This window comes from Fusarium vanettenii (genome assembly GCF_000151355.1).
Source record: "Fusarium vanettenii 77-13-4 chromosome 4 genomic scaffold NECHAsca_3_chr4_2_0, whole genome shotgun sequence".
NCBI lineage: Eukaryota > Fungi > Ascomycota > Sordariomycetes > Hypocreales > Nectriaceae > Fusarium > Fusarium vanettenii.
Window position 1 is genome coordinate 2633902 of NW_003315879.1, and position 27749 is coordinate 2661650.

Sequence of the window (27749 nt, forward strand, 5' to 3'; positions counted from 1 at the left end):
GACTGCCTGTTCAAAGAACTGGTCGAGATGAGGTTGTAAACACAAATCCTTATACTCAATAATATGCGTCTACCCAATCAATCAACTACCGAAGAGATTTCGCGAGCTTCAGCCAATCAAATAACGCATTGAGAGAGCCCCCCTAATCTCTGGTCAAGTGCCCTATCGCGTCTCAGAATTTCACCGACGCGACAAGCTTCCCCAGCCCGAGCGCTATCAACCTGGCGTAGTACGACTCCGCTCCAGCATTATCACCAAAAAAACCCATCACGACAACCACCCACCTCGTCCAAACAACCCCTCAACAAGCCCCTCGCAAACATGTCCTTCTCCGCCCTCCGTCGCGCCGTTGTCGCCCCGGCCTCGTCTGCCGCTCGCGCCTTCAGCACCACCGCGCCTCGCCCTCTGGCCAAGATCACCATCATTGGTAACCTCGCCGACACGCCTGAGCTGCACTCGACCAGCACCGGTCGCGAGATCGTCCGCTACGCCGTCGCCAGCAACAGCGGACCCCGCGATAACCGCAAGACCAGCTGGTTCAAGGTCACCAGCTTCTCTGAGGGCCCTAGCCGCGACTACCTCATGAACTTGCCCAAGGGGTGCGTATTTTTTCCCGCTTCCACTCGAGGAACCCGTGTCCATGCTGACAATGATACCGTAGTGCTACTATTTACGTCGAGGGCGATGCCACTGTCAACACTTACACCGACGCTCAAGGCCAGACCCGTACCGGCTTCAGCGTTGTTCAGCGTATGTAACACAATCTCCCTTGCGATAGCGCATTTTTCTAACTCTGCGCTTCAGGCTCCCTTGAGGTCCTTCGACGCCCCCAGGCTCCTGAGCAGGGCGAGTAAGCGGACTTTGGTTGTTTGTTAAGCATGGACAAAGTACACTACGCGGCGCAATGCCTCTCCCCCATGTTTCTCTCCTCTCTGTAACGGATGGTCGCTTTTTTCTCTGGATGTCTTGTATGGGTTGTAATGTACGATGAGGCTTACACGCAACCGTCCGAGAGGCTGTATGATACCATGATACGATAAACTTGTTAAACCTGTTTGGAAAGCTTGCACTAGATGACCGTTTGTTGTGAGTGATGTATATGTTTACGTTGCGCAGTTTTAATGGGCCTCACATTCCACACGATGGTTCTCGGAGTAAGCCTGTTGTTCCCCTCGCCGCAGGCCTGGCATACTGATAACCGTTTGCTGTGACTCGTTCTTGAGCAAGATACTCGGCGCATTCATCAAATCAGCCTCTGTCGGTGATATTAAGCTCTGGACAGGGGAACACAATGGTTGTTTGTGTAAACCAACCAACAATCAGACATGAGGGTGTGGTTTGGAAATCTAATCGTTTGGAAGACAACTGCAACCAACCAAGTTATGGTTTGCTCTACACCATCTATTCTCAACGGCAATCACCAACGTAGGTGACACTAGCTTACACCAACGTGCAGCTGTCCATGCACCCAAAGCCAGCCGCGACGCCACCCTCCTCACTCTTGTCACCCTTTGTCCGCAGCAAGTACCCAGCCTCCTCATTGTGCTGAATCTTCCCAGAGCTCTGATCCCAGACACAAGTGCCGTAAATGCCCAACTCGCAGATGACGCCACCTTGCTCCAGGCTGCCATTACGAAGGATGATGTTGGAGACGGGAGGAGGTGTGATCAGCTCCATCAGAATGTACGAGTTCCAGTGGGACTCGGGAATCGACTTGAGGAAACCCGGAATGGAACCTCGGTAGATGTTGTTGCCGCCTCCCTCACGCTGTGGCTTAAGAACATAGGCTTGGCAGGCTTCTGGATCAAGTGCCTTCTTGCGAGCCTCAAGACCTGCGTCACTTGTGTCCATGGGGTAGATATTGGTAAATGTTCGCCACAACTCAGCAGCAGCGTCTGTGTCGTCGCGGATAAACCGACTAAGCGCAGATGGCGCAGACGCAGGACGAGGTGTAGCAAGGATCTGCTGCACCTTTTTGGTTCCAGCCAACTGAGTCAAAACTGTAGGGCACTTGATGGCGTTGGATCGCTCCAGATGGTACCGAGCTTCCCAAGCTTGCTGGTCTGGGTAGTCAGAAGGCCCATATCCGGACCTCATGTAGATAACAGCCACTTCATAAACCTTGGAGGGGTTTCGAGGAAGACGATACAGCAGCTGCCGCTTCGGGGTTTTTGCGATTTCAGTGTGCTTTAGGATTTGGGAGTATGGCAGCCTGAAGATAGGGGTGGATGGCGATGAGCTGATAACCTGATACTCCAAATGACGCTGATCAAAGATGTTTCTCTCTCCATCTTGCACGAGGAAGATGACACACGTTTGATGGCCGAGCTCAGACTTGGGGTAGGCGTTGTAGGCTGCCTCGATGCCAGCCGCCAAGCCACGGGTGCTGGTGTTGTCGGGCAGATCCAGCGAGCCTTGAGGAATGGCATTGTCCAGAAGGGGGTATTCTGTTGTGGCGAGGTACCTGGTGATATCAGAAGCTGTTTATGTGCATGTTAGGGAGAGTCAAGACACGCACTTGTGAAGACCTGACGTATAAGTCGAGAGTCCACCAAACGAGGAGGCAATGGTGTTGAACTCGACTTGCTTTACTTGAAGCGAGGGGGGAGAAGTGTGCGTGTCTTGGTGAACCATGTAGTCTGAGCGGAACAGACCAAGAGACAAAGGCTTTGATATGTTAGAAAGAAGTAGAAGTGGCCGAGGATGAGACTTGCCTGGGTATATCCCTCAGCCTTGACCTTGAGGTGAACATCCCACAGGTTGCGAATAAACTCGTCACCATCTGCAACCCTTGGAACAATTCAGAAAATGCGACATGCTGGTGATGATGTTCACCTACTCTTTGACGACCTGGGCCAGAAACTCCTCATCCCTGCTCACAGAAGCATACAGCTCATTGTAAGTCTTTTGCACTGCCTTGCCCTGGGCGAAACACTGCTTCGGAAACGGGCTGGGAAAGAGGGTGACGGGGACATTGACGGCGGCGATGCCCTTGGGATCTGCCTCGGCGGCTATGACTGTAGGCGGAGGCCTGACTGCGAGGCCATTGCCTATCGACCAGTCCTTGACGGTCTCGACGAGGGCTTCCTTTTCTTCGGCCTTGAGGGTGGGGGGATATGCCCCGCTTGTGAGGGAAGCCATGGCAGACGAGGTTGACTGTGAGCGTAGAGGTTGTTTGAGAGACCTTTAGGCCGTTTAATGAGAGATTCTGGTCTGAAGGAAGGGAAAATGAGGTTTCTCAACAGTGTATCGACGACCCGCTAGCCGAAGGGGTAGGTACTCTTTTGCGTGATCGGGATGGGTAGCGCCGGATGGGGTGGCTTAATAATTCAGTGGGTGCTTCTAGACACAATTGGAGGAGGACTTTCTGTGAGACGCGTGGGTAACATGCTCTATAGTGGATGTTGAGGCTACTTTAATCTTTTGCTTATTCAGTCTTTACTTGCTAATAGATGGTTATCTCTGCATAGACATGAAGATATTTAAAGGTCAATGCTTCCTTGGACCCCAGTCACCTAGAGAGTTGTATGCTTTGATTGCCATTCGCGGGGTATCAAGCTGTCCTTGTACCGTGATTGTTTTGCTACTGCAGTCCCACTGTAAGAGTAGGTAGGGTTTCCCCCCTACAGCCTGCAGGTCATCCAATGGATTTGTTCCTTACCAGCGTACTTCAACCGTGAGGCGCCTACATAGGTGCTTAACCATCAAGGCCACCGATGAAAGCAACGAGATCCATAGGCGGAAGGTAGATGCACTTGTCCGCCTTGGTGGGGTAAACGGGTGATTGCTCACTGCTGCATTCTTAGTGTAAATCCTACTTCCCGCAATTGACTGGGCGTATGCCTCCTGAGTTGTTTCATATACAAGGTGTTTTCCGTCATTGGCCTCACTCAGCGGCCTCCAGCCAACTACCAACTGTACCAACATGAAGTGAATGCTCAATGTTGCATCCATCCCAAGGTACCTGTTGGCGGGGTCTTGATATCACGTGCATGCCCGCAGACTGCCCCGCCGACGAGATCGCCCCTGGCGCACCGTGTCAAACAGTAAACGCGCTTGGCACGGAGGCTTGAGACGGGAAAAGAGCTGCAGCCATCCATTTGCTCTCATCATTCGACTTTTGCGATACATCAAATCCTCACTCTTACTTTATCCGCAGCTTCAGCGCATTTATCAAGTAACGTGCAAGAGCTCATCGGCGTAGCATCTCTTGAACCGCGAGCTTGTGCACTGGCTGCATTTCGCATCGCGGCTCATTGATTGTCACTTCTCCAAACGTCGTCTGTTTGGCCTGCGAGCTTGAGGCTTAGTTTCTCCAACCCACGCAGCCAGCTGGAGGCTATGCGCTTTTCCTCACATTTCTGTATCAATCGCTGGGCCTATGCCCGGCCCAGCTCATGGTCTTAACCAGTACCCCCCGTGAGTTGGCCCCGTTTGTTCATCTCTTCTTTTTCATCATCTTCACAACCACTCCCCCCGATATTGTATTGACCCGCAAATCAGAAACACCAGCTATTGCGCTCTCTAGAGCGCACGCGCAACTCCAACATGGATGGCATCGAGGCCCAAGATCCCTTTCTCTGGGATGTCGACACTGTGGCTCGCAAACTTTCCACTCCTGACTGGCCATGGGGGCGTGATCCTTCGACTCTGGTTGCCCATGTTCAGGAGGAAGAGCTTGATGGGAAAACCTTGTTGACCTACGACCATACCTTCTCGCGCAAGGAACTGATGGAGTGCTTGGGCATCAAGCCCGCCCGCCACAAGGCTGCCCTCGCAGAGGCCATCGTTGGCTTTCGGTCTAGGAGCCGCGCATATCAGCAATGGTTTCAGCTCTACTCTCGACAGGAATCCGGATACGTGGATGATGAGCCCAAGGAACCAGCGCAGGGGCTCAAATCTATCCTAGCTTTTCCAAATGGAGACCACCAAGGTTCGGGTTCTGGATCATTCTCTGTCGGGATTAACGGAGAGCAAGTTCCAAAGACTTTCGCGCCGAACGGCACTGCCTCTGGGACTGATACATTTGAGAACTCAGCACAACAAGGCCCGTCGAACGAGGCGCAGCTACCACCACAGTTGGATGGCCAACTTGTCGTCAGAGCGCACATTGATACTCCTGCGAATGTCGAAACTACCGCCTTGACACGAGAGAATGCCGATGATGATAGGTCCGTCAAGCGCCGTCGAATTGTCCCTACTCTTCTCGACAGCAAGCCGCAAACCGTTACTCCCGCTTTCCTCCCCTCCGCAGCGGACGTCCTCGACTACTCTGCGAAGCCAGATTCTGACTCCAAGTCTAAATCCGACCTGGCGCTGGAGCAAGCCGGTGCCCACAGATACCCCTGGGAAAGGGCTCCTCCATATGCTTATCTCGGAAACGGCAAAATCTCAACCGCCGACATCACGGATTCCACGGTCCCACTGAGCTCGAACCTTTTGGAGTTTGAGGACGGTGCATTCGCGACTACTACGGCAACTAAGCCTCCGCCTGGCTTGAGAAATGTGGTCTCTCGTATTCTCAGACATGTCATGGTCAGCAACAGTCGTGAACCCGCCAATTTGTCAAGGGCGTCTAGTCCAGAATCCCAGGCATCCAACCACTCCGACCCTGTTCTTCATTGGTCAGACATGGACGAAGATTTTGATGAAGAAACTTGGAACGAGATAGAGGCGGAAGCGCTCGAGAAGGAGCAGGCAGAGGAAAGTCAATCAGTTCCCACCCTCATCTCGGACGAGCGCGTCAGGGAGATCTTGGATGAGGCCATTCAGTCCATGGAGGCTACCTGGCAGGAGACCAAGCTGCCCAAACATGAGCGAACAGCCTCCCGCTTGTGGATCAACGCTCGACGTACGGGGACAAAGAATCATCAGGTTCGCCATGCTCACATCCAGGCCAAACACTCCAGCGACAAGATAGAAGAGTTCTGTACAGAGATTGTGAAGGAGCAGTGGAAGAAGGAGGTTCGGGTCCGAGACCAAGCGGTGATTCTCCAGCAAACTATCGAAAACAAGGCATACAATGTGTGGCTGATGGGTGTGCTGGAGTCTTCTCGTCCACCTCCCAAGCCAAGCAGACTTGCTCGACCGAGACAGGTGGCTGTGCAACAGACAGAACTCCCGTTGGGTGAAGAGATCCTTACCAGCTCTGACGAGGATGATTTTATAGTCCCCGATGAAGAACCGGAGCCAGAAGACCATCCGATGGGCATGGGAGAGGAGGATGTGCCAGCTGGGCCAGGTTCGCGGCCTGAATCTATGAAAGCAGAGTCACCAGTGGCCCCAGACTACATGGACCTCACACAAGACCTCTCTGCCGCAGCTACGCCCGGAGGCCATGGCTTTGATGAGGCCGATATCATTGATCTAACCATCCTTTCCGAGTCGGAAGCGAGTCGCCCGCCGAGCCCTCAAAAGATCATTCAGTCTCCTCCTCCTCCTCTACCTCCACCACCACCTCCGCCGCCGCCGCAAATGGAAACAGTGCTTCCCAAAAGTGGGATTAATGTCCCCCCACCTATCGAGACACTTGGGAATATTCAAACAATTGGCGGTGTTTCACCCAAGAGATGGGTCAAGAAGAGCGATCGCTGGAGGCTGTTGATCTGTCTGATCTGGAGACTTGATCACTCTCGTCGAAGAGGCATCCTTGACCGCATTCAGTCGACGCAGCCCGATGTCATTTGGACGGAACACTTTGAGTCTTACATGACCGACCCGATCAGAAGCAAGGACGAGTTGACCCTCGAAAACAGCAGGACTGTTTCATTTGACTTCGTCCGGCTCTTCCACTGCTTCTTCCAGTGTCAGAACGTGGCGGAAGATTCAGTAATCAAGTTTAAGCGCAAGAAACTGAACAAGCGGCTTCGGAAGACACGCGGAGTATGGTTCAATCCCTTCTGCAAGTTCATTGAGATGGTCCTCCCCGAGTTCCCTCAGGACAGCCAAATTTACAGAAATGACGACCTCGATCCTCTTGACGCCGAAGAATTGGATGATGACCTGGGAGACGACGACCTGGACGATGACGATGATGTCCAATCGATGGCGATGCGAAAGGCACGGAAGAATCGCCCAGAGATCATTCGAGACAAAGCGGCAGTAGACCTCAGAGAGCGAGAACACCAAAGACTCGAAGAACAGGAAGCTCGCAGGAACAAGCTGCGAATGGACCTCAAAATACACGGCGTGACTTCAGACGACAAATCTCGCATCATCATCAACGAAAGTAAAGAAGAGGACCAAAGCCTTATCTACATCAACGAAGCGATTGGCCCCCGCATCAAGGAACATCAGATTGATGGTGTTCGCTTCCTATGGAACCAGATCGTACGCGATCCAGAGACCCGACAAGGCTGTCTGTTGGCTCACACAATGGGACTGGGAAAGACGATGCAAGTCATTACCTTTCTTGTTGCGCTGGCCGACTCGTCCAAGTCTAAAGATCCATCTGTGGTCGCCCAGATACCCGAAGACCTGAGAAAGGGGTGGACCTTGGTCCTTTGTCCACCCTCCCTGGTAGACAACTGGATAGACGAATTTCTCATTTGGGCCCCGAAAGGCTTGTTGGGAAAGCTGCGCAAGGTCACGGCAACTCTGAAAGGAGATGACAGATACGACACAGTTGAGGCGTGGGCTTCAGAAGGGGGCGTGCTTGTAATAGGTTACAACATGTTCAAAATCCTTCTCGAAATCCCCGGGGTATCAGAGCTCTTGGTTGACAAGCCTAGTATTGTCGTCACGGACGAGGCACATGCCTTGAAAAACCCAGAGACCAAGACTCACATCGCCTGCTCCCGCTTCAGCACCAATGCCCGCATTGCCCTCACAGGCACGCCCCTGCACAACAGCGTGCTCGAGTACTATGCCATGATCAACTGGGTTGCACCGAACTTCTTAGGCCCGTTGGGAGAGTTCAAGCTCATCTACTCCTTGCCAGTTGAACAGGGATTCGACTTCGACAGTGGCCCAATTGAGAAGAGAAGAGCTTTGACGAAACTTGCTGCTCTCAAGAAACTGGTCGCACCCAAGGTTCATCGCCGCACGACAGCCGCGCTCAAGGATAGCCTGCCGCCGAAATACGAGTTTGTCATCTACGTTCCACCTGGGGACGTCCAGAAAAAGCTCTACACTCTCTACCAGGAAGGCATCGGAGGCCAACTGGGAGACGCAAAGGCCGGCGTTCTCTCCGCCATGAACAATCTCAGTTTGATATGTCGACACCCCAGATGTTTCGCTGAAAAGATAACGAGAGTTCGCGAGGGAGACAGGCTGAGAGAGAAGGGAATACCCACCAAAAATCCAGAGGATTTGGCATTTCCCAGGCAGATCATTCCACAGGCTTTGCAGGTGCTCAATGTTCCGGATATCAACGACATCTCCCTTTCGCGGAAAACAGAACTGCTGACAGTCATTCTCGACGAGGCACGCAAGGTTGGAGACAAAGTCCTCGTGTTCAGTCAGTCTCTGGATTCGCTTAACTACCTGGAGGCCATGTGTAAGATGCAGCTGAGGACCATTAGTCGCCTTGACGGAAGCACGGCAGTTGAATCCCGTCAAGAGGAGATCAAGAGATTCAACGAAGGCAGCAAGGAGGTATACTTGATATCGACAACTGCTGGAGGCGTTGGTCTCAACATCCACGGGGCCAACAGAGTCGTCATTTTCGACATCAAATGGAACCCAACCGTCGAGCAGCAGGGGATAGGACGTGCTTATCGTCTCGGCCAAAAGAAGCCCGTTTTCGTGTACTGGCTCACGACAGCGGGAACTTTTGAGCAGATCATCCACAACCAGCACGTTTTCAAACAGCAGTTGGCAGCTCGTGTTGTGGACAAGAAGAATCCGATTAGCTGGTCAAAACGCAAGGGCTCTGTCTTGGAGCCCCTCAATGAAAACATGAAACCAGCTGATCTAAGTCCTTCACTTGGGAAAGATGTTATCTTGGACAAGCTTATTGGTTACCGAAAGAACGGCACGGCCATCCTGTCTATTGTCGAGACAGTCATGTTCGAGAGGGAAGACGTGGATACGACACTGACGGCCGAGGAGCAAAAGAGGGCTGATGAATTGGTCTTGATGAACAACCTCCGCTCCACCGACCCTGAGAGATATGAGCAAGTCAAGTTGCAGATTGATCGGGGAGACCTCAACCAGCAGGTATCAGCGATGGCTGCTGCGTCAATGGGAAACGAGGGGCCAGTGCATCAGTCCTTTGATGGAGCATCAGATCTTCCAGACGAGGGAAACGGACCCATCCACACGGCGGCAGGTCTCTATGGTTGGACTCTTAACGGAGCCAACGGATCAGCCGTGGGAGAAACCACAACAGTAAGTTCATGCTGCACAACCAATATGAATCACGAGACTGACGAATTCACCAAGGTTATCCGGCCACCAACGCCGCCTCCTCCTCATGTCCAAGGACCAATCCCTATGCCTATGCCCGGGGCGAATACCTTCTTTGGAGAGCACCCACCGCAAGTCCCCGTCGCGGAGAATCCGCGACCAGCGCCACCGCAACCGTTTGTTACGACTCCCACGGTACCTCTAACACCTACGGTGGCTCCGACCCCTGCGTCACCCCCAACTCCTGTGGCGGCTACCACTCCTGTGACGGGTCCCACTCCTATGGCAGCTCCAACACCGACGGCGACACCAAAGGAGCCCCTTCAACAATCTCCTCGCCCGGCACCCCATAGCAGCATCTTCAAGGGAGGTGGTCTATTCAATGTGTCAGAAATCCCAGCCAAGGCGGAATTCGAGAAGCAGCTACAGGAAACAGTCCGAAAGCTGCAACAGCGCAATGTGCCCCGGATGGGAGGGGACCCAGCGCAGATAGCCAGTGCCCTGACGGACAGGGTGAACACGATTCGGAAGGAAGGCAAGTTTGGATTCTTGCCTGATACCCAACGTTGGAAGTTCCTTGTCGGACTACTGTCACACGATAAGTTCGGGATTGCCATCGTTGCGGGTTATCTAAGTGCAGACTACGTGGCTCTGGCCGACGAGCATGAGCTGGAGAACCGGATGAAAACCATCAACGGGCTTGAGGAAATGGATATCCCAGCCCAGGCACACAGGAGATTCAACTCACCGGACCCAAATGTATGAGAACAGGAGCAACCCCAGCTCGCACCAACTCAGTTGTTTGAAACAAGACGGCTGACTTTGTTTCAAGAACCTACAGAACATCCGCCGGCACAGCTTACAGCGGAGCGAGACTCGACCACTGGCCAGGGACGATATGAAAGTAATGCGGGAAGCAATGGACAATAGGAGAAACAGGGTGTCCCGTCTGCCTCAGTGGGCTAATCAAGCACTGGAGGAAGAGCAGAACCGTGGATCCCCAAGACCAGAACCATTGGAGCGACGGACCGTGTCTAGGAATGGAACACCTCGCGGGGGACAGGTCGACCCGTGGCGGGGAGCATAATGAAAAGAATTGATTGGAGGCGCATGCGCAGGGCGGATGAAGAGCACGAGGGATGTACAGGCGTTTACGGCGTGTCATTTGAACCCAACGATACCCATTTGGAAGGCTGCTTTACCTTTACTGCTTTGGGGCGAGAAGATCAAGGGGCCCTTGCATAAAGCAACACTGCGAGAAAGAAAGGTTTACTGTACAGAGGTATGGATTTTGAGAAATCAGGAGATACGACTGTGGGATCTTGGCGGCGATCGCCTATGGGGCTGGAACAGTACCTGGGTCAGATTCTAGACGTTTCATGGGTCTCCAGGCGCTTGAGTCCAGGTCAATTGAAGATGATCGCCTACCTATCCTAAGTGTTGTTGTTGTTGTTGTTGTTGTTGTTGTTGTTGTTGTTGTTGTTGTTGTTGTTGTTGTTGTTGTTGTTGTTGTCTCATAGGATAGGTAGTTGAAGACGGCATTTTCGCCGAGCTGAATAGACTGGAAGTCAAGTAACGATTCAGCGAATATGAGTCAGTCTGGGTGTTGGACAAGAACTCAGACAAGTCCCGATTGAAGGAAATGGAGCTAATAGTGAATGGCTTAGTAGTTGATATCCACTTTAACAATCGTACGAGACGAAAAGATGGAAGACCGAGGGCATTCTAACTTGGGTCTTAGCGCGAGAAGCACCAATGTTATGTAACTGTTGAAGATGTGTCCGGTGCCGGAAGGATTTGCCTGGTTGAGAAAAGAAGGGCTTTCTGTCGGGAACACATGGCTAACTGAGATTTCGCCCTTGGATGACAACGGCGACGGCCGGGACCAATTAGAGGGAGAGGTCGAGTGTGCGAAAAAGAGACGACGGTTTTGGCCCCTCTCGGAAAAGAAGGAATCTGGGCCAATCATGAGCGAGGTATTTTCTTTACCCAGGTCTCGTTGGCGTCGATGAGTCTGACTCGGCCCTGTCCAGGCATGGATGTGGATGTACCGGACAGTATTCCACATGCTGCGTCTGCATGAAACCGTACCCTGCTGGATGTGAATGTGGACCAGATGTTATTTCGAGGTTATGGAAGAGCCATGAAATATGCATAGCCGTTGTTGAATTGAAAGGAAGGTATGCCATTGCCTGATTGATAACCTTGATGATGATGGTTAAACGTGCTTCACGTGCAAGTACAATCTACAACTTACCCGACGCCTTGGCCACTCGGCGTCCCCTTCGGCTGAGCTGAAAGGTGAGCGGGCAAGCGACCTGCCGGTGGGGAAGGAGGCATCGGCAACCGGCAGACGAGAAGTCACCGGTGACTTTCCTGAATGGGGCAAGAAGCGCGGAGTTGCTTGGAGAGGGAAGGAAGCGAAAGACGGAACCGAAACGGACGGATTCTATGGGTCAGAGACGCCCTTTCCGAACCGCCGACTTGTCTCTGAATCTTTCTCAGCACTTCCTTTTCCTCAACCTTTTTTTTCCCTCCTCTCCCTCTCTTTTTTCTCTCCTCTTCCATCCAACCAACTCAACACTCTCCACATTGTCAAGAGAGAGCAATTGCTTCGCTTTTGTCTCGCTTGTTCATTGCGACCGAGTGTAGCCCCTCGTCGCTTTTTTTCGCTGGCATTTTTGCCCCTCCACACACCCTCAACTTCGACCGTTGCCCCTCCGGTTCGCTCTACTCACCGAAGCCATCGCCCTCTCGACTTCAACCAACGAGTGCAATCGGATTCTCGCAATCATGGACGCCGTCCTTCGCCAGTCCAAGGCTATGTGCCCCTTCTTGAAGACGGCCTCGCCTGCCACCCTGCGCGCCCTGTCCACCTCGACCCGTCCCCAGGCCGCTCTCCCCTCGACGGCTGCCGCCTCTCCCTGCGGCGGCACCATGTCCAAGCTTCAGCTGCTCGGTCAGCGGTGCCCCGTCATGGGAAAGGCCATGGCTGTCCAGACGGCCAAGCACCGCGCCGCTGCCTCGGCTCGAGCCTTCTCTGCTCACTCCAAGACTGGCAAGGCCAAGCTTCACACCAGCCGTAACCAGGAGGCCCGCGCCGTCGACCGCCCGCTCTTCGAGGGTCGCGACAATGGTATGTAATCGACGCCACGAAATTGGCATCATCACATGTTGCCCGACTTGAATTGATCTTCAGCTGACACTGAATGAAGCCCCCATTCCTCCTGGAACCAACCCGAACCAAAAGGCTACCTCGGCCTCTCCCGTCGCTGCTGCCGCCGCCGCCGGCTTCCACTCCCCTGGTAAATTCGACTATGAAGGCTTCTACAATGCCGAACTCGACAAGAAGCACAAGGACAAGTCGTACCGCTACTTCAACAACATCAACCGTCTAGCTAAGGAATTCCCCCGCGCACACATGTCTGACAAGGAGGATCGAGTAACTGTCTGGTGCGCAAACGATTACCTGGGCATGGGTCGAAACACTCATGTCTTGAACAAGATGCATGAAACCCTCGAGGAGTATGGTGCCGGTGCTGGTGGAACCCGAAACATCTCCGGTCACAATAGGCACGCTGTCGAGCTCGAGGGTACGCTGGCCAAGTTGCACGCTAAGGATGCGGCTCTTGTGTTCAGCTCATGCTATGTGGCCAACGACGCAACTCTGGCAACACTGGGTAGCAAGATGCCCGATTGTGTGATTCTGTCGGATAGCCTGAACCATGCCTCCATGATCCAGGGTATCCGACACTCTGGAACCAAGAAGATTGTGTTCAAGCACAACGATATTCAAGACCTCGAGGCAAAGCTTGCGTCTCTGCCGCTGCACGTACCCAAGATCATTGCCTTTGAGTCTGTGTACAGCATGTGTGGCTCCATTGGTCCGATTGAGGAGATTTGTGACCTTGCTGAAAAGTACGGCGCCATCACCTTTCTCGATGAAGTCCATGCCGTCGGCATGTACGGTCCTCACGGTGCTGGTGTCGCTGAGCATCTGGACTGGGAGGCGCATGTCAAGGGTGCCCCTCGGGGAACTATCATGGACCGCATTGACATCATTACTGGCACTCTGGGCAAGGCGTATGGCTGCGTTGGTGGATACATTGCCGGCAGCTCCAAGCTCATTGACATGATTCGCTCTCTAGCCCCTGGCTTCATCTTCACCACTTCTCTGCCACCTGCAACCATGGCTGGCGCCAAGACGTCGATTGAGTATCAGATGGAGTATGATGGTGACCGACGACTCCAGCAGCTGCACACTCGGGCCGTCAAGGAGGCAATGAACGCCCGAGACATCCCCGTAATTCCTAACCCCTCCCACATCATCCCCATCCTTGTTGGAAACGCGGAGACTGCCAAGGCGGCTTCCGACATGCTTCTCAACGACTACCGAATCTATGTGCAGTCGATCAACTACCCCACTGTCCCTGTTGGCCAGGAGCGTCTCCGAATCACTCCCACCCCTGGACACACCAAGGAGTACCGAGACCAGCTCGTCCAGGCTGTTGACGAGATCTGGACTCGGCTCAACATTAAGCGAACTTCTGATTGGGCGGCTGAGGGTGGCTTCATCGGTGTCGGCGAGGAGGGCAACGTTCAGGAGCCCCTCTGGACTGACAAGCAGCTCAACGTCGAGCAGGCGACCGAGGAGATCAAGGCCACTGGCAATGCAGCCAATGGCATCACCGAGGCGCTCCTTGAGCTTGAGTCTAGGCAGACTTCCGAGGCTGCCACGGCAGCTTAAATGCCGTCCAAGTGCAAAGGGATAAATGTCCCTGCACATGCTGCGACTGGTGAATGAGTCGCAGCAGCAATCAAGTTCCTTTCTACTACAACCATTTGAGAGATATCTTTTGCAATCTGTACCAGCTCTGACTGGATGGATATGAGAATTGAATACTTTTGCCCATGCCGCATAATGTGGCGCATATGGGGAACCAACACGTACTCTTGACCTTCTTGTTTTGTGTGACTGCATACTTGCCTTGTCTCTTGTTGATCCTCTTGACCTTCTGGCCTCTTGTGGTGTTTGCTTTTATAGATGTCTGTCTTGTTTGTGTTGTCTAGTCCGTGCTGTTAGTGATTGCCAGGGTCTGTTTACTCCGTTCCTCCGTCTCTCCGTTGAGGTTGTGGCTTCTGGGAACGGAAAAACGTTTCACCGACCACCAACGGGAGGGCGACTCGGAGGCCAGGCCGGAGGATCGGCGCAATTTTGGGTCTCCGTGTCCGTTCCCAAGGACCAGGATCCTTGCATTTCGGACGGCTTCAGCAAGTCAAGCGGCGTCCGAGGCGGCCGTTGGAGCAGTCAAGCACATGAGCCCTTGTCGAGGTCGAGAATGCCTCCGACTCTCCTGCTCCGTTTCCTTTCCAAACCACTTTTCTGCCGTCATAGCGACAGGATAATAGGCATGACAAGATGAGTCCCGGCATCGTCCCATCCAAGAACAAGGGCCCCAAGGCCTGCACGACATGCGCCAAGGCAAAGGCCAGATGCGTCCCGGGCCCTGAAGGGAGCCTCAAGTGCGACAGGTGAGTCTAAATGATTGGCCTGGCTGATCTACCCGTCAAGGTTTGTCGTGTGTAAGTTGGAACTGGCCGCTGACGAGAGACGTATTGCCAACCCCCAGGTGTCACCGGCTGGACAAGACATGTATGTCCCAGACTCCGGCTCCGCCCCGGCCCCGGAAGAGCCCCAAGTTGTCAAAGATTGCCGCTCTGGAGAAGCGTCTGGAGGAGCTGTCGTCCCATGTACGGCACGACTCTTCGAGCAGATCCCCCACACCGTCCCCCGAGGCTGAGACGGAGCCAGCGTCGGAGCTCTGCAGCAAGACTGACAGCAGCTGGGACTTTAACCACATTTTTCCTCTGAAGCAGAGTTCTGATAGTCAAACACCCCATCCACCAGCGTCAGAACCAGGCAAGCGGCGGCCATGGGACTCATGGTGGCCTACGCCACACGAGGCCGAGCTACTGCTGGCAGGCTATAGGAACATCCACGCGTGTCTATTCCCCTTTGTGAGAGTACCAGAGCATCTCACGGCGTTGGAGGTGAGAGAGAACAGGCCGTTTATGTGGAAGGCCATCATGATGGTGGGGTGCTTCCTCGATGGGGCAAGACAGGTCAAACTGGGTGAGGAGCTGTTGGCCGAGATTGGCCGGGCGGCGGTTGTGGACGGGCTGAAGAGCCTGGATCTGCTGCATGGGCTGCAGATGTTGGTAGCATGGTGGGTTTCCTCATACGTTGCGAGTTGAGCAGCACTGATCTTGGCGCAGGTTTCACTATGCACTCAAGGGCTCGCAGGTTACGAATCTGCTCTTCCTCGCTCGGTCCATGTGCGTCAACTTGACTTTCAAGGAGGATGCTAGCTTGCAAGGGGAAGCTATGGAGCAGAACCTCGATCATATGAGAGCATATGCCGGGACATATTATCTCAACACTTTGTAAGTATCCCCGCTGTTTTGAGGATAATTGCTTACCCGTGGCAGGGTGTTTACGGCAAACAAGAGACCGGATGTTCTCATGAACACTAGTTCCTTAGAGACGTGCTGCAAGGCGCTCGAGGCAAATATGCAGTATCCGTCTGATGAGTATTTGGTGAAGCTGGTGAGAATTCAACAACTGGCTCAGTCTATATCTCTCACCATGACTGTCGAAAATATTGGCCAACATGCTATGAAGCTACCGTTAACAATGGTGGTGCGCTCATTCCAGGACCAGCTTGATCAGTACAGGAATTCTCTTGGGCCACGCTTTTCCGGCAATGGTGAGTAGCCCGTCTTCAATGTTCGCACCAGACACTTACATGTGTGCTAGATAATCTCAAGTCACATATTCATGTGGCCGAGGTTCTCCTCTACGAGATTGCCCTCTCGGATCAACACTCCACAGCCTCATATATGCCCTTGACCGACCGCCTCCAACTCCTCTGGGGCTGCCTCAGATCGCTCAAGTCCTTTTTCGACCTCCGCTTCTCACATCGTGAGCTCGAAAGACCGCGGTTCCTGTGCATGAGCGCGTCTGATTTTGTCTATACTATCATCACGGGTATCAAGCTCATGACCCTGCAACTGCCTGGATGGAACCTCGCCAGCATTCACAACGAGCTCGACATGACCGAGGTGATGGACCAGCAGGTTCGTGATCTGGTGGTCATCGTCGCGCGGCGCAAGCAGGGCAATATGCTAGGCACGGCGACTCCCTTGGGTGTTCCAGCGCCGCAGCCCCCCGAGGATCCGTTCGAGAGACTACTGCGGCAACTCAAGACGCTGAGGGACCTGGTCAAGGTGGAGCTGAAGCGGCTTGTAGCCGGGACTGCAAACCCTCAGGTCATCGAGTTTAGCCAAGACATTTTGATGGGTGATTTCAGCAGTGATTTCTGGCAGGGATCTACGCAGGGGTTTAATGTTTGGAATATTGTGGGGGATCCGGGCGTGTTGGATGAGTCTTTGCAATGAGATGATGTGATTGTATAAAGAATGGATGAGCTAAGCTGGCTCTTTGGCGTTGGAATATCTAGTTATGAGACTGTTTGGATGGGCGTTGATGAGGAAGGGAGTGGACTATTCAGGGGTTCAGGGGGTTATTCGGTACATGTTGAATGGATGGTTCTCTTGGAGATAATCAATTGTATTTTATTGTTTATATATGTCAAGCTTAATACTTTTCGATCTCTTAGTTGAACTACGCCTCGATGTCTGCCGCCTCGACGGCCTTGACCTTGACCATGGTCAACCATCTAAGATCACCGTTGCCGGTGGCCTTTCGAATAGCATACAACTCGTCCAAGAAGGCGGGAACAAACGTACCCGGCCCGCGGACCTCGCTTCTCTCAGCGGCGAACTCGGCTGCAAGCTCGAACATGACGGTACCGGCTACGGCAGCCAGTAGCGGATCAGCTCCGTACGCGGCAACCATGGCGCTCACAGTTGTGCCAAGAGTGCAGCCAGTACCTGTAACCTCACCAAGATAGGGGTGTCCGTTGCTAATAGCGAGCGTGCGGGATCCATCGCTGACAAGGTCGACGGCACCTGTCAGGAGAACCACGTTGCGGCGCTTTTTCGCGATGGATCGCACGAGCGAGGCTTTCTGGGCGAGGGTCAAGGATGAGGTAGAGTCTACACCTCGCTGGGTGATTGTAGCTCCTGCCACGGTTTGAATCTCGCCCTCGTTGCCCTTGATGACGGTGAAGTGGCCTGCGCCGAGGAGGGATTTGACGGCGTTGCGGCGGACAGAAGTTGCGCCGGCACTGGGAGTGTGAGCAAACTAAGTTTGATCTGGAACAAGAGAAGACAGCTTACCCAACTGGGTCCAGAACAATAGGACGCCCGGCATCGTTGTAGGCCTTGATGGCCTGGATATAGTTCTTGAGTCCCTCAGGGGTCACGGTACCCATGTTGACAACAAGAGCGCCGCCCAGCTTGGCCAAGTCGGCCGCTTCTTCTGCGTAGTTTGCCATGATGGGGGAAGCACCGACGCAGAGGGCAACGTTGGCGGCAAAGTTCTGGACGACCTAGAACTTGTTAGCTTTGAACACACCTATGTTAAGGTGGGATGGGATATACCAGGTTGGTCATGTTGTGCGTCAGGGGAGTGGTATTAGCTACAGCACCGACGACTTCAGGGATTTTAGCGGTTATAACCTGGCTGAGGAGATCACGAGAGGCAGCGGCTGGGTCGGTAGCGGCGATGATGGCGCTCACGACGGCGACACCGTCAAGGGCCTTGGTCGGGGAGCGGGCAGCTGTGAGGACGGAGCCAGCGTTGGAGCCGTTGACACCGCCGATACAAACAGTAGGCACAGCGCCGTGACCGGCAGCCGCGAGGGCGGAGAGGATCTCTCGGACGCCAGAGGGGCCGATGATGGACTTTGTGTCCTTCTTGCTAGAATAGGGGTCAGTTGATGGTTGGTGAGTGATGTATTGGTTCTTACGTCTGAGTTGAATATACAGTTCCAAGACCAAGATAGTCGGCGCCAGCTTCACAAGCCTTGAGAGCTTCTTCTACAGAGCTTGCAGTGACACCGATAATCTTGTCAGGTCTCAAGAGGTTCCTAGCCTCCTCAAAGGCTAGAGTCTCAAAGTCAGCTTTTCTCATCCCACACAGGTTATCATCTCAACATACCCATATCATCCTGTCCAATATGAACACCCTCACACCCAACTTCTACAGCAACATCAACACGGTCATTGATGAGCAAGGGAACGCTGTACCGCTGTGACACGGCGTGCAGCTTCTTTGCCGTCTCGACAGCTACGGCACGCTCGCTGTGCTTGTCGCGGTACTGCAGGACGGTGACGCCGCCCTTTAGCGCTGCCTCTACGATCTTCTCGAGGTTTCCGTCGCCGAGGATGGCGGGGGTCGAGTCGGTGACGAGGTAGAGGCCGTAGTTGATGGATGGTTTGGCCATTGTTGAGTGGGTGAGTCAATTGTTACTATAGCGGGGTTAGCATAGATCTTGAAGATTGATAAGATTAGATTCAAGTGAATGTTACTCCTTAGATAAACACCTTTAAAAGGTACAGAGTTTAATCTTTGCTCAAGATCTTGGTAGTTGAAAGACCACGTCTTGAGTTTAGTCAAGGTGGAGTGAGTGAGTTGAGCCAAGTTGAGCGACTAAAATGTCAGTGGGTGAGTAATTATGACATGGGGCTCATGATCGCGACATTAGTAGTGGAGGCCATAGACTCAACAACAACATAGTTAATAATCATACAATTCTATACTTGGTAAGTCTATATCTTTCAAAAAAAGACACTTTTTTTTTATCCTTTGTTCCAGTCTATCCCTGTTGATGCTATGCCAATACAATCTCAAGTTCCTATCATACAGTTTTATCCCTCTTACAACTCATCACCTAAAACCTCGAGATATCCCGTCCAAAGATCCAAGTAATCAACCAGTAAAAAGGAATCATAATCTTGTTCTTCAAACTCATGCTCTTGGTCAGGTACGCAGTCCGCCAGAGGATCCACGCAGCTCTACCCTTGAGCTCATCAGCACCCTTTTGGTGAATCGCCCTCCACCCACCGAGGTACGCCATGGTTCCCCAATTGCGGAAGTGAAACGGAGCTGTCGGAGCTCCTTGAGATGAAGTACCTGCGTTAAAGCGCTTGCCGAGGTATGTTGCCTGTTGGCTGGCTACTTGGGCTGTTGCAGGGAACGATCGGCCTTGGACGACAGCGCAGTCGCCGATGGCAAAGACATCTGGGAGGGACTTTGTGATGGTGTTTCCGTTGTTGTCTTGGGATTCGACTTGCACGCGGAGATGCTCGTCCACCTTGATTCCTCCCGTCTTGCTGTCCTTGGCGATCGTCCCTGCGCCCTTGACCTCCTGGCCAACCAGTCTCCCTACTAAGGGGTTCTGCATGAGACCAGTACTCCAGACGACAACACCTGCTGCCACCTCCTCTGGCTCTTCCTTAATCTTCATGAGTAGCACATCGCCATCCTCTCGGATGCGCTGAAGGTGATGCTCCGTCTTGACACGGATACCCCTTCGGCTAAACATGTTTGTCGCATATGCCGCCAAGTTGCGATCAAACATGGGCAGAACCTTGGGCGCAATGTCGTAGATGGTGATGGCCACATGCTCCATCAACTCTGGATACATCTTTGCCAAATCCTCATGGATTAGGTCGTGCAACTCTGCCGCAAACTCAATGCCAGTAGGTCCTCCACCCACGACAGCAAAGTGTAGCAGACGCTTCCTCTGAACATCGCTGGCACTTGGTAGAGCCGCCTGCTCAAACTTTTGCAGAACCTTGAGACGCACAGTTCTGGCATCTGTAGCATCTCTCAGGAAACAAGCATGCTCTTTGACACCTTCAACGCCAAATGTCTGACTGTAACACCCAACAGCCACAACAAGCTTGTCATACGGCACCTGGAACTCAAGACCCTTGAGGAGATCCTTTCCCGCGCGGGCTGTGACACCATCACGCTGATTAGCCTCGACAGTGATGGTCTTTGCCGCAAAGTCAATGTCTGACGCCCAAGCTTGGTGAAACTCTGTCAGTCCCAACTTGCGGCAAGGCTCAACAGCAGCTCTAAACTCGAGCGTGCCGACGGCCGTGGAGGCGATGAGGGGGGTAAAGACAAAGTGGGAACGAGGCGAGATGAGGATTCGTGAGGATTTTGAGGGGTTGATTGTCCGGGCGAGGGCGTAGCCGGCCCATCCGGATCCGAGCACGACGATGCGCTCCTTGGAGTCGGCTGAAGTGAGACAAGTTAGTGATGTTTCGAATTAGGGATTACCGAGACGGTCAAAGATTGTTCTCCAAAGAATCAAGAGATATATCCTGGAAGTATATCAATATCAAGCTGAACTCACCATCTTGTGTTATCGTGCCTGCCAATCTCTTGGAGATGACTCTATTCCCAGATCCTCCCACCCTCACCAAAGCACGACTCGGCGGGAAACCAACCATCTTGTAACGATTCTCAAGCAAAACCCTTAGAGGCGTAGAAGAAACAAAAAGCAGAAAATAAAAAACCACCGAGAAAAAAAAAATCTCAAGGATCAAGTGTCGCCTTCCGTAGATAAGTGGTCGATGAATGCGGCTGCGCTCGTGCCCGTGTAAGTGGATTTAGCCCAGCCAGTGGATAGTCTTTAGCGAAAGATTAGGATCCGGTTTCGGAAACAATGAACAAGATGTCGATAATGCCTCAATTGCTCAATGAAATTCGCAATTGGTTTGTTGAGACTGCTTTTGTTTGTGACTCTTTTATCTCCAGGCCGTAGCTAAGCGGATATTATATCAACCCTTCGTCACCTTTTTTCTCTCTACTCCGAATGCAGCTCTAGCTTCACCTCGCCCAGGCCAGGTACAGCTGAACCGCCCGCCACATGCAGGGTACCTCTTCAAGGCTGGCGTCCCCTGCTAGCTCGCCTGTACCTGGTCATCCTCGTGACGTAGGTAGTGACCTGGGTTCTCTAGGTGAGCCCGCCCGCCACGATAATTCACCGGATCTTTCCGAGTCCGCTCACCGTGTAAGAGCCTCCTTCTCCCTACGAGCCTCTCCGCGTGCCCGTTGAGTCGCATCTCATGAGTCCCCGGCTGTCCGATAAACTCGCCGCGACCCCGAACACGCCGAGCGAGACACTGGGAGTCTTCTAGTGACTCACTAGCTGACAGATTCTCCTCTGTCCCGGTCTATCCCTGTCTTTCCCACATGTCAGCGCCCGCCTTAGCTCAAAGCCTCTTGATAATGTCAAAATATCTTCTCTTTTTACATAGAAAAATGAAACTTCTAGTTAGTTACTTGTAGCGCCTCTACGTCATAGCCTGTCTATTCCAAGCTTTTGTGTCAACAACTCCAGTCCCTCCTTTCAATTCCTCCTTTGGTCCGTCCCATCTCATTCTCATTTTGTCTCTACTGCAACATGGCGTCCAGACTCTCACCCAACACTCCCTCAATCTTGACAATCCATCGGTGCGTCTCCCGTTCAACCACCTCGTCGTCATCCTCCTGCAGCTCGCTGATCCGAGGCAGCATCTCGTGCAGCATCGACAGCCACTCCTCTCCTAGCCGGTCTGTCAATGCCTGCTCGCACTTGACAGCCGCCAGTCGAACTGCAGCAGATTCAGATCTGAGGTGCTTCAGAAGTGCCGAGTTGAGCTCCTTCTGGTGAGCTTGTGAATCTGCCGCCGAGGCCAACTCCACCGTTGTCGGGATCAAGTCCTCTGTCACATCAACTGACCCGGCATGTGAGAACTGCTCCATCAACACCGGCCCAACGGCACTGAAGTGTGCAGGTGCCTGCCAGAAGTCATCCTGATCGTGCTCGAAGCAGTTTGCCAACGTCTGCAGCACCCTTGTCCACAGCTGTCGCTCCTCGGGCTTGTTGAGATCCACCGTCTGTAGAACCTTGACTGCATCCTCCACAATGTACGTCGCGTAGTTGGTGACAATTGACTTGAGGTTTCCAAAGAAGACCTGCAGGAACCCGTATACGCTGTACTGCCGCAGAGAACGGCCGGCCCGGTCACTCTTGGGTAGACCTGAGCTTGACCACTCAATCAGTTGCACAAACACCGGCCGGAACGCCGCGTCGTTGAGCTTGTAGATCATCTTGAGTCCCTTGTCATTTGTGCTCGCGTCCAAAGCGCTGAGCTTCAAGAGGCTCTGCTCGCCCACCTCGCCCTTGGCATGTTCTTGTCGTCGAAGGTCAAAGGCCTTGGTCAGAATGCCCGACAGGAGCGTGGCATTCTTGCTGATACCAGACTTGGGGTGCTTGTCAATGGCCAAGCCCAGAACGTCGAGATATTCCGCCACAGCCTGCATATGTTAGCTAGTGTCATGCAGCATCTGAAAATGTGACAACTTACAGAAAATCCAGAGCTCCTGGCACTCTCCCAGTTTCGGTCCAAAGCCGAAAAGATCTCCTTCGCCTCAAGCTGCTTAGCCAGGAAGTGGAGGCAATCAACGCGACTTTCTCTTGTCTCATCCTCAAGATCAACCTCGGCTGACTTGTTGGACACCTCCAGGATGCGGTTGATGTAGGTCGAGAGCATGTAAGGAAGGTGTTCGGCGAGAGAGCTGATGAATCCATAACTTGCCACGTGAAGCTCCTCATCCCGAGCGTCTTCCGCCAGGCTATCGTTCAGATAAGCAACGGCTTGGGGAATCGCGCTTGGCAGAACCGGCACGATGGCATCCTGTAGCACATCCACGAGCGATGTCAGGCACAGGAGAGCCATGACACGGAGACGTTCCTCAGACTGTCCGAGGCAGTGCTCGCCAGCGATTGTAGTCGCTGCCGCCACCACTGCCTCGATATCCTTCTTGCCATACTTCTCGGCGATCTTGTCCACACATGTGACGGCAGTGTGCTTGTACCGCATGTCGTTGGACTCCCTGATTCCAGCTGTGAGCTGGGGCAGGAAGGCCAATAACACTGATCTTGATGCTGGGTCTGTGTTGCTCTCCTGCTCGACTCGGACCTCGAGTGCCCGGAGAACCTTTTGTCGCAGACCCATGTCCGGCCGGTCGAGTAGATTCTCAACCGCCTTGATGAACTCGCCGATAGACAGCAAGTTGAGGTGGTTTGAGAGAGCTTGTCCGCATCGGTTATGAAGAGTCTTAGTCACCTTAACCGTATCCGCAAGAACGAGGATGTTCTCGAGCAGAGTGGCGTACAGTTCCCTCAGTCGTGAAGCGTCCATGTCGTCCTTCTCCATCAAGCCACCAATCTGAGACCTGAGCTTCTTGTTGGCCAAGAAGCTAGGGAAGGCTGACAGCTGGCGGAGGGCAATCTCCTCAAGATCCTTCTTGTCCTTGTCCCTGTCATCGGTGATGCCGAGAAGGACAAACGAGATTCCGGGCTTAGGCTTGAACAGATCGGCGATGAGATCAAGCTGCTTGACAAGCGTTTCTAGCTGCGTCTGAATGCTGAAGTGGTTCAGCAGCTCAATAACGAATTGCAACAGGGCATCACTGGGGCCATATCGATCAACCAGCATGCTGACGAGGGCGTGAAGGAAGTCTTGGGGTCCAAGGGTCTCAACCAGAGCAACAAAGAGACCGTGTCTCCGGTGGGCCGGGATGTGCTCGTAAGCAGTGGTGAAGCTCACGAGAATATCCGAGGCACCGGCAACAGGGCTCTTTTGTCCCTGACGCAGAGACTCGATCAAGGGGGGGATGACCTCCTTGATGGTCTGAGCCACAACATGGGCAGAGTAGTCGTCACTCTGTCGAAGAACAGAAGTGCCCATGAATGTGAAAATGGGCATGACACTGTGAAGTACCAGGTTTGGCGCAGTCGTGGCAAGGCTGGCGATCAAGAGGAGTGCGGCGTTCTGCACAACAGGGCTGGATGACTTCTGAATGCAGTTGACAAGCAAATCGCCATAACCGCCGGAGCTATCAATCTTGAGCTTCTTGTTGGCCTTGTACGTGGGCATCATGGCAAGAAGACTTCGGAGGATGAGGTTCTGCAGGTAGCCCAGTTCAGAGCCCACCACCGTTCTAAAGTGCTGGAGCTCAGATAGAGCTGTGAAGAGGCCGTCAAGAAGCTCGGGATGCTCAACAGGGTCCGAGTTCTCAACCAACTGCAGAACGAAAGTAACCTTTCGCAGAGCTTGGCTCAGCTCAGGGGTGACCTGGGTGATGAGTCCACGGTCACCTCCAGAGGAGCTAGTCCTGCGACGCTTGTTTGGTGGGGGTTCCGTGATCATCTTAGTTCCAGTTTGAATCGAGTCGAGGAAGTAGGTGAGGATATCGGTTGTTAACCGCACACTTCGCAGCATGTCCGAGGCCTCTGCGGGGACAACCGACTTGGAGTCACCAGCGGCAGTCGACTCCTGCGAGATCTCCAGCAGTTGCTCAGCCGCAATGAACTTGATATCGGGCTTCATTGAGGACCACATCTTCTTGATTCGGGCAAAGATGGCACGGATGAGATCAGCCTTCTCCCTCTGCTCTGGCTCCCTCAGGAACTCCAGGAAGAACTCGAGTCCGGCAGTATCGTTGGGAACAACAACATCAACAAACCGAGTATCCATATCCGACTTGTCCAAGCGCTCCGAGCTGCAAAGCTGGGCCGCTTCATCTTCACTTAAACCGGCCCACCACTGCAGAGCGGGAAGCAGGAGTTGCGTCCTTGTTGTAGTGCTGACTCCTCGGACTTCGTTGACAGTCTTCAACAGTCTGTTCTTGACAAGAATCAGGGGGGTGTTGACGATATGGGAGGCGAGGAACTGAAGAAGGGCTAATCTTCCGGGCTGAGACAGGTGATCCTTCTTGTCGAGAGCAGCATCAGGCTTGGACTGGTATTTTCCTTGTTCAATCGCCGTCTTGAGAACAGCAGAAATGTGCTCAGGGTCCATAACACACTCCTCAACAGTTGGCAGAATCTGCAAGTGAAGGACCTTGGCAACGACATCGGAAGTCAGTGAATTTGTGTCCTTGGATTTTCCATACAGAGTCTCGGCACCCCAGATCGTGAGCCCCTTAGAAGGGACCGGTGGAACGTATAGACTGGTGAGAACGGTGATCAAGTCGGCAGCGGCTTGGCGAACTCGCTTCGAAGGATCGCTCAGGGCAGAAATGCAGTAAGGGAGCAGAGCCTGGAGGTCAGTCTTGTCAGAGTCGCCAACCTTGAGCCTCCTCTTGACCATTTCGAGCGCCGCAACTCTGGCCAATGCGGGATACGGGCCACACCAGATGCGGATGAAAAAGCTAAAGTAGGTGCAGTCCTTGAAAGCTGATTGACGATGGAGCTTAGGGTTTTGCTCGAATTCGGAGAGGAGACTCGAGTTTTGAGAGCTCTCGGAAACTATGGAGAAGAAAGCGTGGCTAAACTCGTCAAAGATCTCCGAGGGCTGGGGCTGGAGGCAAGGCGAGAGGGACTCGGATCGATCAGAGAGCTCCTTCAGAAGCAGGCCCAAATCTTGAGGGGCCTTTTTCTCCTCCGTACCGACGTTCATCTCCTGGTCATCCTTGGCAGCTTCGGGCAGTCTTCTGGAACGGAACGAAAGATCAAGCTTCATCTCCAACTCCTCGATATCGAACTTGACTTCCTCGAGAACAGACTGAATGGTATCGCCAGACTTGCCGGTGCTCTGGGACAGGGTAATCAAGGCCGAACCCAGTTCCCGTCGGAGTGCACCATCCTCGTCGTTGTCGTCGTTGAGTCGATGCGCGGTCAGGATCAGAGACTTGAAAATGACGGAAACCTGCTTATCCTTCAGGATCGGGCTGCTCAGGATCGTGATAATAGTCGCCAAGCCTCGAGCGTCGCCCTTCTTGGTAAGTCTTTCGATCAGAGCGAGGCAAAGACCGTTGGCCAGCTTGTCAACTCGGCGCTCCTGTCCAATCTCAACAAGGAGCTTGCCAATGTCGGAAACCTTCATCAGTGCCTTGGTAGTCTTGCTGCTCATCTGCTTCGCGGATCGGTACTGCGCAAGAATGGCCAGGCAAACCAGACCAGGGCGAACCGTGTCGTTGGTCCAACCGTAGACTGTCTGGTCCATGAACGCGGTCACGGCTCCATCCTCAAGATTTCCCTTGGACACAAACACGGCAATCGCCATGTAAGAGGCGATCTGAACGCTGGGAACCTTCTTCATGACCAATGATTCCGCAAAGATAGGACCGAGGCGATGAAGCAGGGCTTGGTCGTTCTCGCTCTGGACCGCGGCTCGGCCTGACCTCGTCTTGTCCAGAATGCCACTGATAGCCTCAGTCATGATACCCGCCCAGAAAGAGACCAGAGCAGGATAGTTGTATTGCATGCGGCATGACTCGAGGGTGTACTCGGAGATGAGGGTCAAGAAGGAAGGGTGCTGGATAGCCTGGCGAACCAAAACAGATCGGGGCGGCGAGGTAACGGATCGAATGTAAGGGTCGAGGAAGCGAAAGTCGTGGGGGATCTTGTTGGGCAGAATCGATAGAAGGGTCGCGAAGGCTGGGATCGAGTGGTAGGGGAGAAATGCGAGAAGCAGAGCTTGTGTGTTTTCCTCATGGATTCTGTCAAAGCTTAGCCTTTTATTTCATCTCAATCAAGGATGAAAGTTCGTACCTAAATCTGCGAATGAGCCATTCAATAGACTTGATAGCAGGCATTAGCCTAAGGCGACTGCCTGCGAGGCGCAGAAAGGCCCCGACTCGTCGGTCCAGCTCCTCATTCTCAGAGGCTGTAAGCTGAGTACGGTCTTGATTCTGACTCTCCTCGCTAAAGATGGTAGCCTGAAAAGGCGCAAATCTCGCATCGAGCTGGCAGAGCTCCTCGAAGCCTTGAATGCAGGTGGTGTAGAGAGTCTGGTAGTTCTGGGTCGCGGCGACTCTTGGCTCCCAGATCAGCGACTTGGAATGCGCAGCCTTTTGCGCCTTGACGTTGAGAGTCGACTTTGAGTTAGCGGCCACCTGCGCCAATTGAGCAGCGAGAGAGGTGGCCATTATGACGGGGGGCTACACCTCAGGCTCGGGCAGGGGAGGGAAATGGTTGATGTGAAGGTCGTCCTTGAAGGCAGCGGGAGTGAGGCCTGCGCCGAAATTTTTTGGCACCGGGGAAAAAGATGGCCTGGATATTTTGTTATCGATAAGAGGAACTCTCCCATGGATCCAAGGCTGCAGCTGGTAGGTTCATGTGGATGTGTCTACCCCACCATTTGACCCACCAACCATGGAATCCTGGCTCGATCTATTCAGCTTCTGCCATGGCATAACTGGAATTGTGATGGTTGGGATTGGAGTTTCTTTTTGTTTTGTCTAATTGGATTGGCTGGTTCTTTGAAAGGTTGAATTTGGGTTGATTTGTATTGTATAACTTATATCTGTCTGTTGAGCGTTGATATTCGAATGCTTCTTCTGACGTCGATTTCCAGTATCAAAGGGGACACAATGGTAAAGGACGTCATTAGATACCTACACCAGCAAGCAAATCTATTAAGACTGT

The 27749-nt window shown here is 53.2% G+C and overlaps 8 protein-coding genes across 8 annotated transcripts; 4 read left to right on the top strand and 4 right to left on the bottom strand.

Annotated features, from left to right (window-relative positions):
* The first annotated feature begins 212 nt into the window (after positions 1-212).
* On the top strand, positions 213-1054 carry NECHADRAFT_102580 (uncharacterized protein). The gene is made up of 3 exons (XM_003051798.1): positions 213-599; positions 662-750; positions 805-1054. The coding sequence occupies exons 1-3, from the start codon at positions 322-324 to the stop codon at positions 852-854; spliced, it is 417 nt and encodes a 138-aa protein (XP_003051844.1). The 5' UTR covers positions 213-321; the 3' UTR covers positions 855-1054.
* Positions 1055-1356: 302 nt separating this feature from the next.
* On the bottom strand, positions 1357-3190 carry NECHADRAFT_68613 (uncharacterized protein). Its single transcript, XM_003052243.1, has 3 exons — positions 2840-3190; positions 2663-2790; positions 1357-2480 (listed from the first exon to the last, which is right to left on the bottom strand). Exons 1-3 carry the CDS (start codon positions 3139-3141, stop codon positions 1441-1443), a joined length of 1470 nt encoding a protein of 489 aa, XP_003052289.1. The 5' UTR covers positions 3142-3190; the 3' UTR covers positions 1357-1440.
* A 1358-nt stretch (positions 3191-4548) lies between these two features.
* On the top strand, positions 4549-10435 carry CHR2123 (uncharacterized protein; the record flags this gene model as incomplete). The annotated part of the gene is made up of 3 exons (XM_003051799.1): positions 4549-9330; positions 9385-10107; positions 10181-10435. The coding sequence occupies 3 exons, from the start codon at positions 4549-4551 to the stop codon at positions 10433-10435; spliced, it is 5760 nt and encodes a 1919-aa protein (XP_003051845.1).
* Positions 10436-12141: 1706 nt separating this feature from the next.
* Positions 12142-14296, top strand: NECHADRAFT_68614 (uncharacterized protein; the record flags this gene model as incomplete). Its single annotated transcript, XM_003051800.1, has 2 exons — positions 12142-12484; positions 12564-14296. 2 exons carry the CDS (start codon positions 12142-12144, stop codon positions 14093-14095), a joined length of 1875 nt encoding a protein of 624 aa, XP_003051846.1. The 3' UTR covers positions 14096-14296.
* Positions 14297-14767: 471 nt separating this feature from the next.
* On the top strand, positions 14768-16806 carry NECHADRAFT_92898 (uncharacterized protein; the record flags this gene model as incomplete). The annotated part of the gene is made up of 6 exons (XM_003051801.1): positions 14768-14880; positions 14979-15575; positions 15625-15792; positions 15838-15946; positions 15980-16115; positions 16166-16806. The coding sequence occupies 6 exons, from the start codon at positions 14768-14770 to the stop codon at positions 16804-16806; spliced, it is 1764 nt and encodes a 587-aa protein (XP_003051847.1).
* Positions 16807-16962: 156 nt separating this feature from the next.
* NECHADRAFT_68618 (uncharacterized protein) lies at positions 16963-18905 on the bottom strand. Its single transcript, XM_003052244.1, has 6 exons — positions 18859-18905; positions 18473-18783; positions 18282-18417; positions 17914-18232; positions 17650-17861; positions 16963-17597 (listed from the first exon to the last, which is right to left on the bottom strand). The coding sequence occupies exons 2-6, from the start codon at positions 18756-18758 to the stop codon at positions 17033-17035; spliced, it is 1518 nt and encodes a 505-aa protein (XP_003052290.1). The 5' UTR covers positions 18759-18783; positions 18859-18905; the 3' UTR covers positions 16963-17032.
* A 171-nt stretch (positions 18906-19076) lies between these two features.
* Positions 19077-20778, bottom strand: NECHADRAFT_100191 (uncharacterized protein; the record flags this gene model as incomplete). The annotated part of the gene is made up of 2 exons (XM_003052245.1): positions 19077-20563; positions 20682-20778. The coding sequence occupies 2 exons, from the start codon at positions 20776-20778 to the stop codon at positions 19206-19208; spliced, it is 1455 nt and encodes a 484-aa protein (XP_003052291.1). The 3' UTR covers positions 19077-19205.
* Positions 20779-21724: 946 nt separating this feature from the next.
* On the bottom strand, positions 21725-27250 carry NECHADRAFT_37567 (uncharacterized protein; the record flags this gene model as incomplete). Its single annotated transcript, XM_003052246.1, has 3 exons — positions 21725-22630; positions 22681-26821; positions 26874-27250. The coding sequence occupies 3 exons, from the start codon at positions 27248-27250 to the stop codon at positions 21725-21727; spliced, it is 5424 nt and encodes a 1807-aa protein (XP_003052292.1).
* Positions 27251-27749: the final 499 nt, after the last annotated feature.

Bases quoted from the DNA above. Each gene is read 5' to 3' on its own strand.
- NECHADRAFT_102580 (XM_003051798.1), top strand. From the start codon at position 322: ATGTCCTTCTCCGCCCTCCGTCGCGCCGTTGTCGCCCCGGCCTCGTCT. The intron at 600-661 runs GTGCGTATTTTT...ATGATACCGTAG, and splicing joins CTCATGAACTTGCCCAAGGG to TGCTACTATTTACGTCGAGG. The intron at 751-804 runs GTATGTAACACA...TCTGCGCTTCAG, and splicing joins CGGCTTCAGCGTTGTTCAGC to GCTCCCTTGAGGTCCTTCGA.
- NECHADRAFT_68613 (XM_003052243.1), bottom strand. From the start codon at position 3,141: ATGGCTTCCCTCACAAGCGGGGCATATCCCCCCACCCTCAAGGCCGAA. The intron at 2,791-2,839 runs GTAGGTGAACAT...AATTGTTCCAAG, and splicing joins CTGGCCCAGGTCGTCAAAGA to GGTTGCAGATGGTGACGAGT. The intron at 2,481-2,662 runs GTCTCTTGGTCT...GCACATAAACAG, and splicing joins TCTAACATATCAAAGCCTTT to CTTCTGATATCACCAGGTAC.
- NECHADRAFT_68618 (XM_003052244.1), bottom strand. From the start codon at position 18,758: ATGGCCAAACCATCCATCAACTACGGCCTCTACCTCGTCACCGACTCG. The intron at 18,418-18,472 runs GTATGTTGAGAT...TTGAGACTCTAG, and splicing joins TATTGGACAGGATGATATGG to CCTTTGAGGAGGCTAGGAAC. The intron at 17,862-17,913 runs GTATATCCCATC...AACAAGTTCTAG, and splicing joins CGCACAACATGACCAACCTG to GTCGTCCAGAACTTTGCCGC.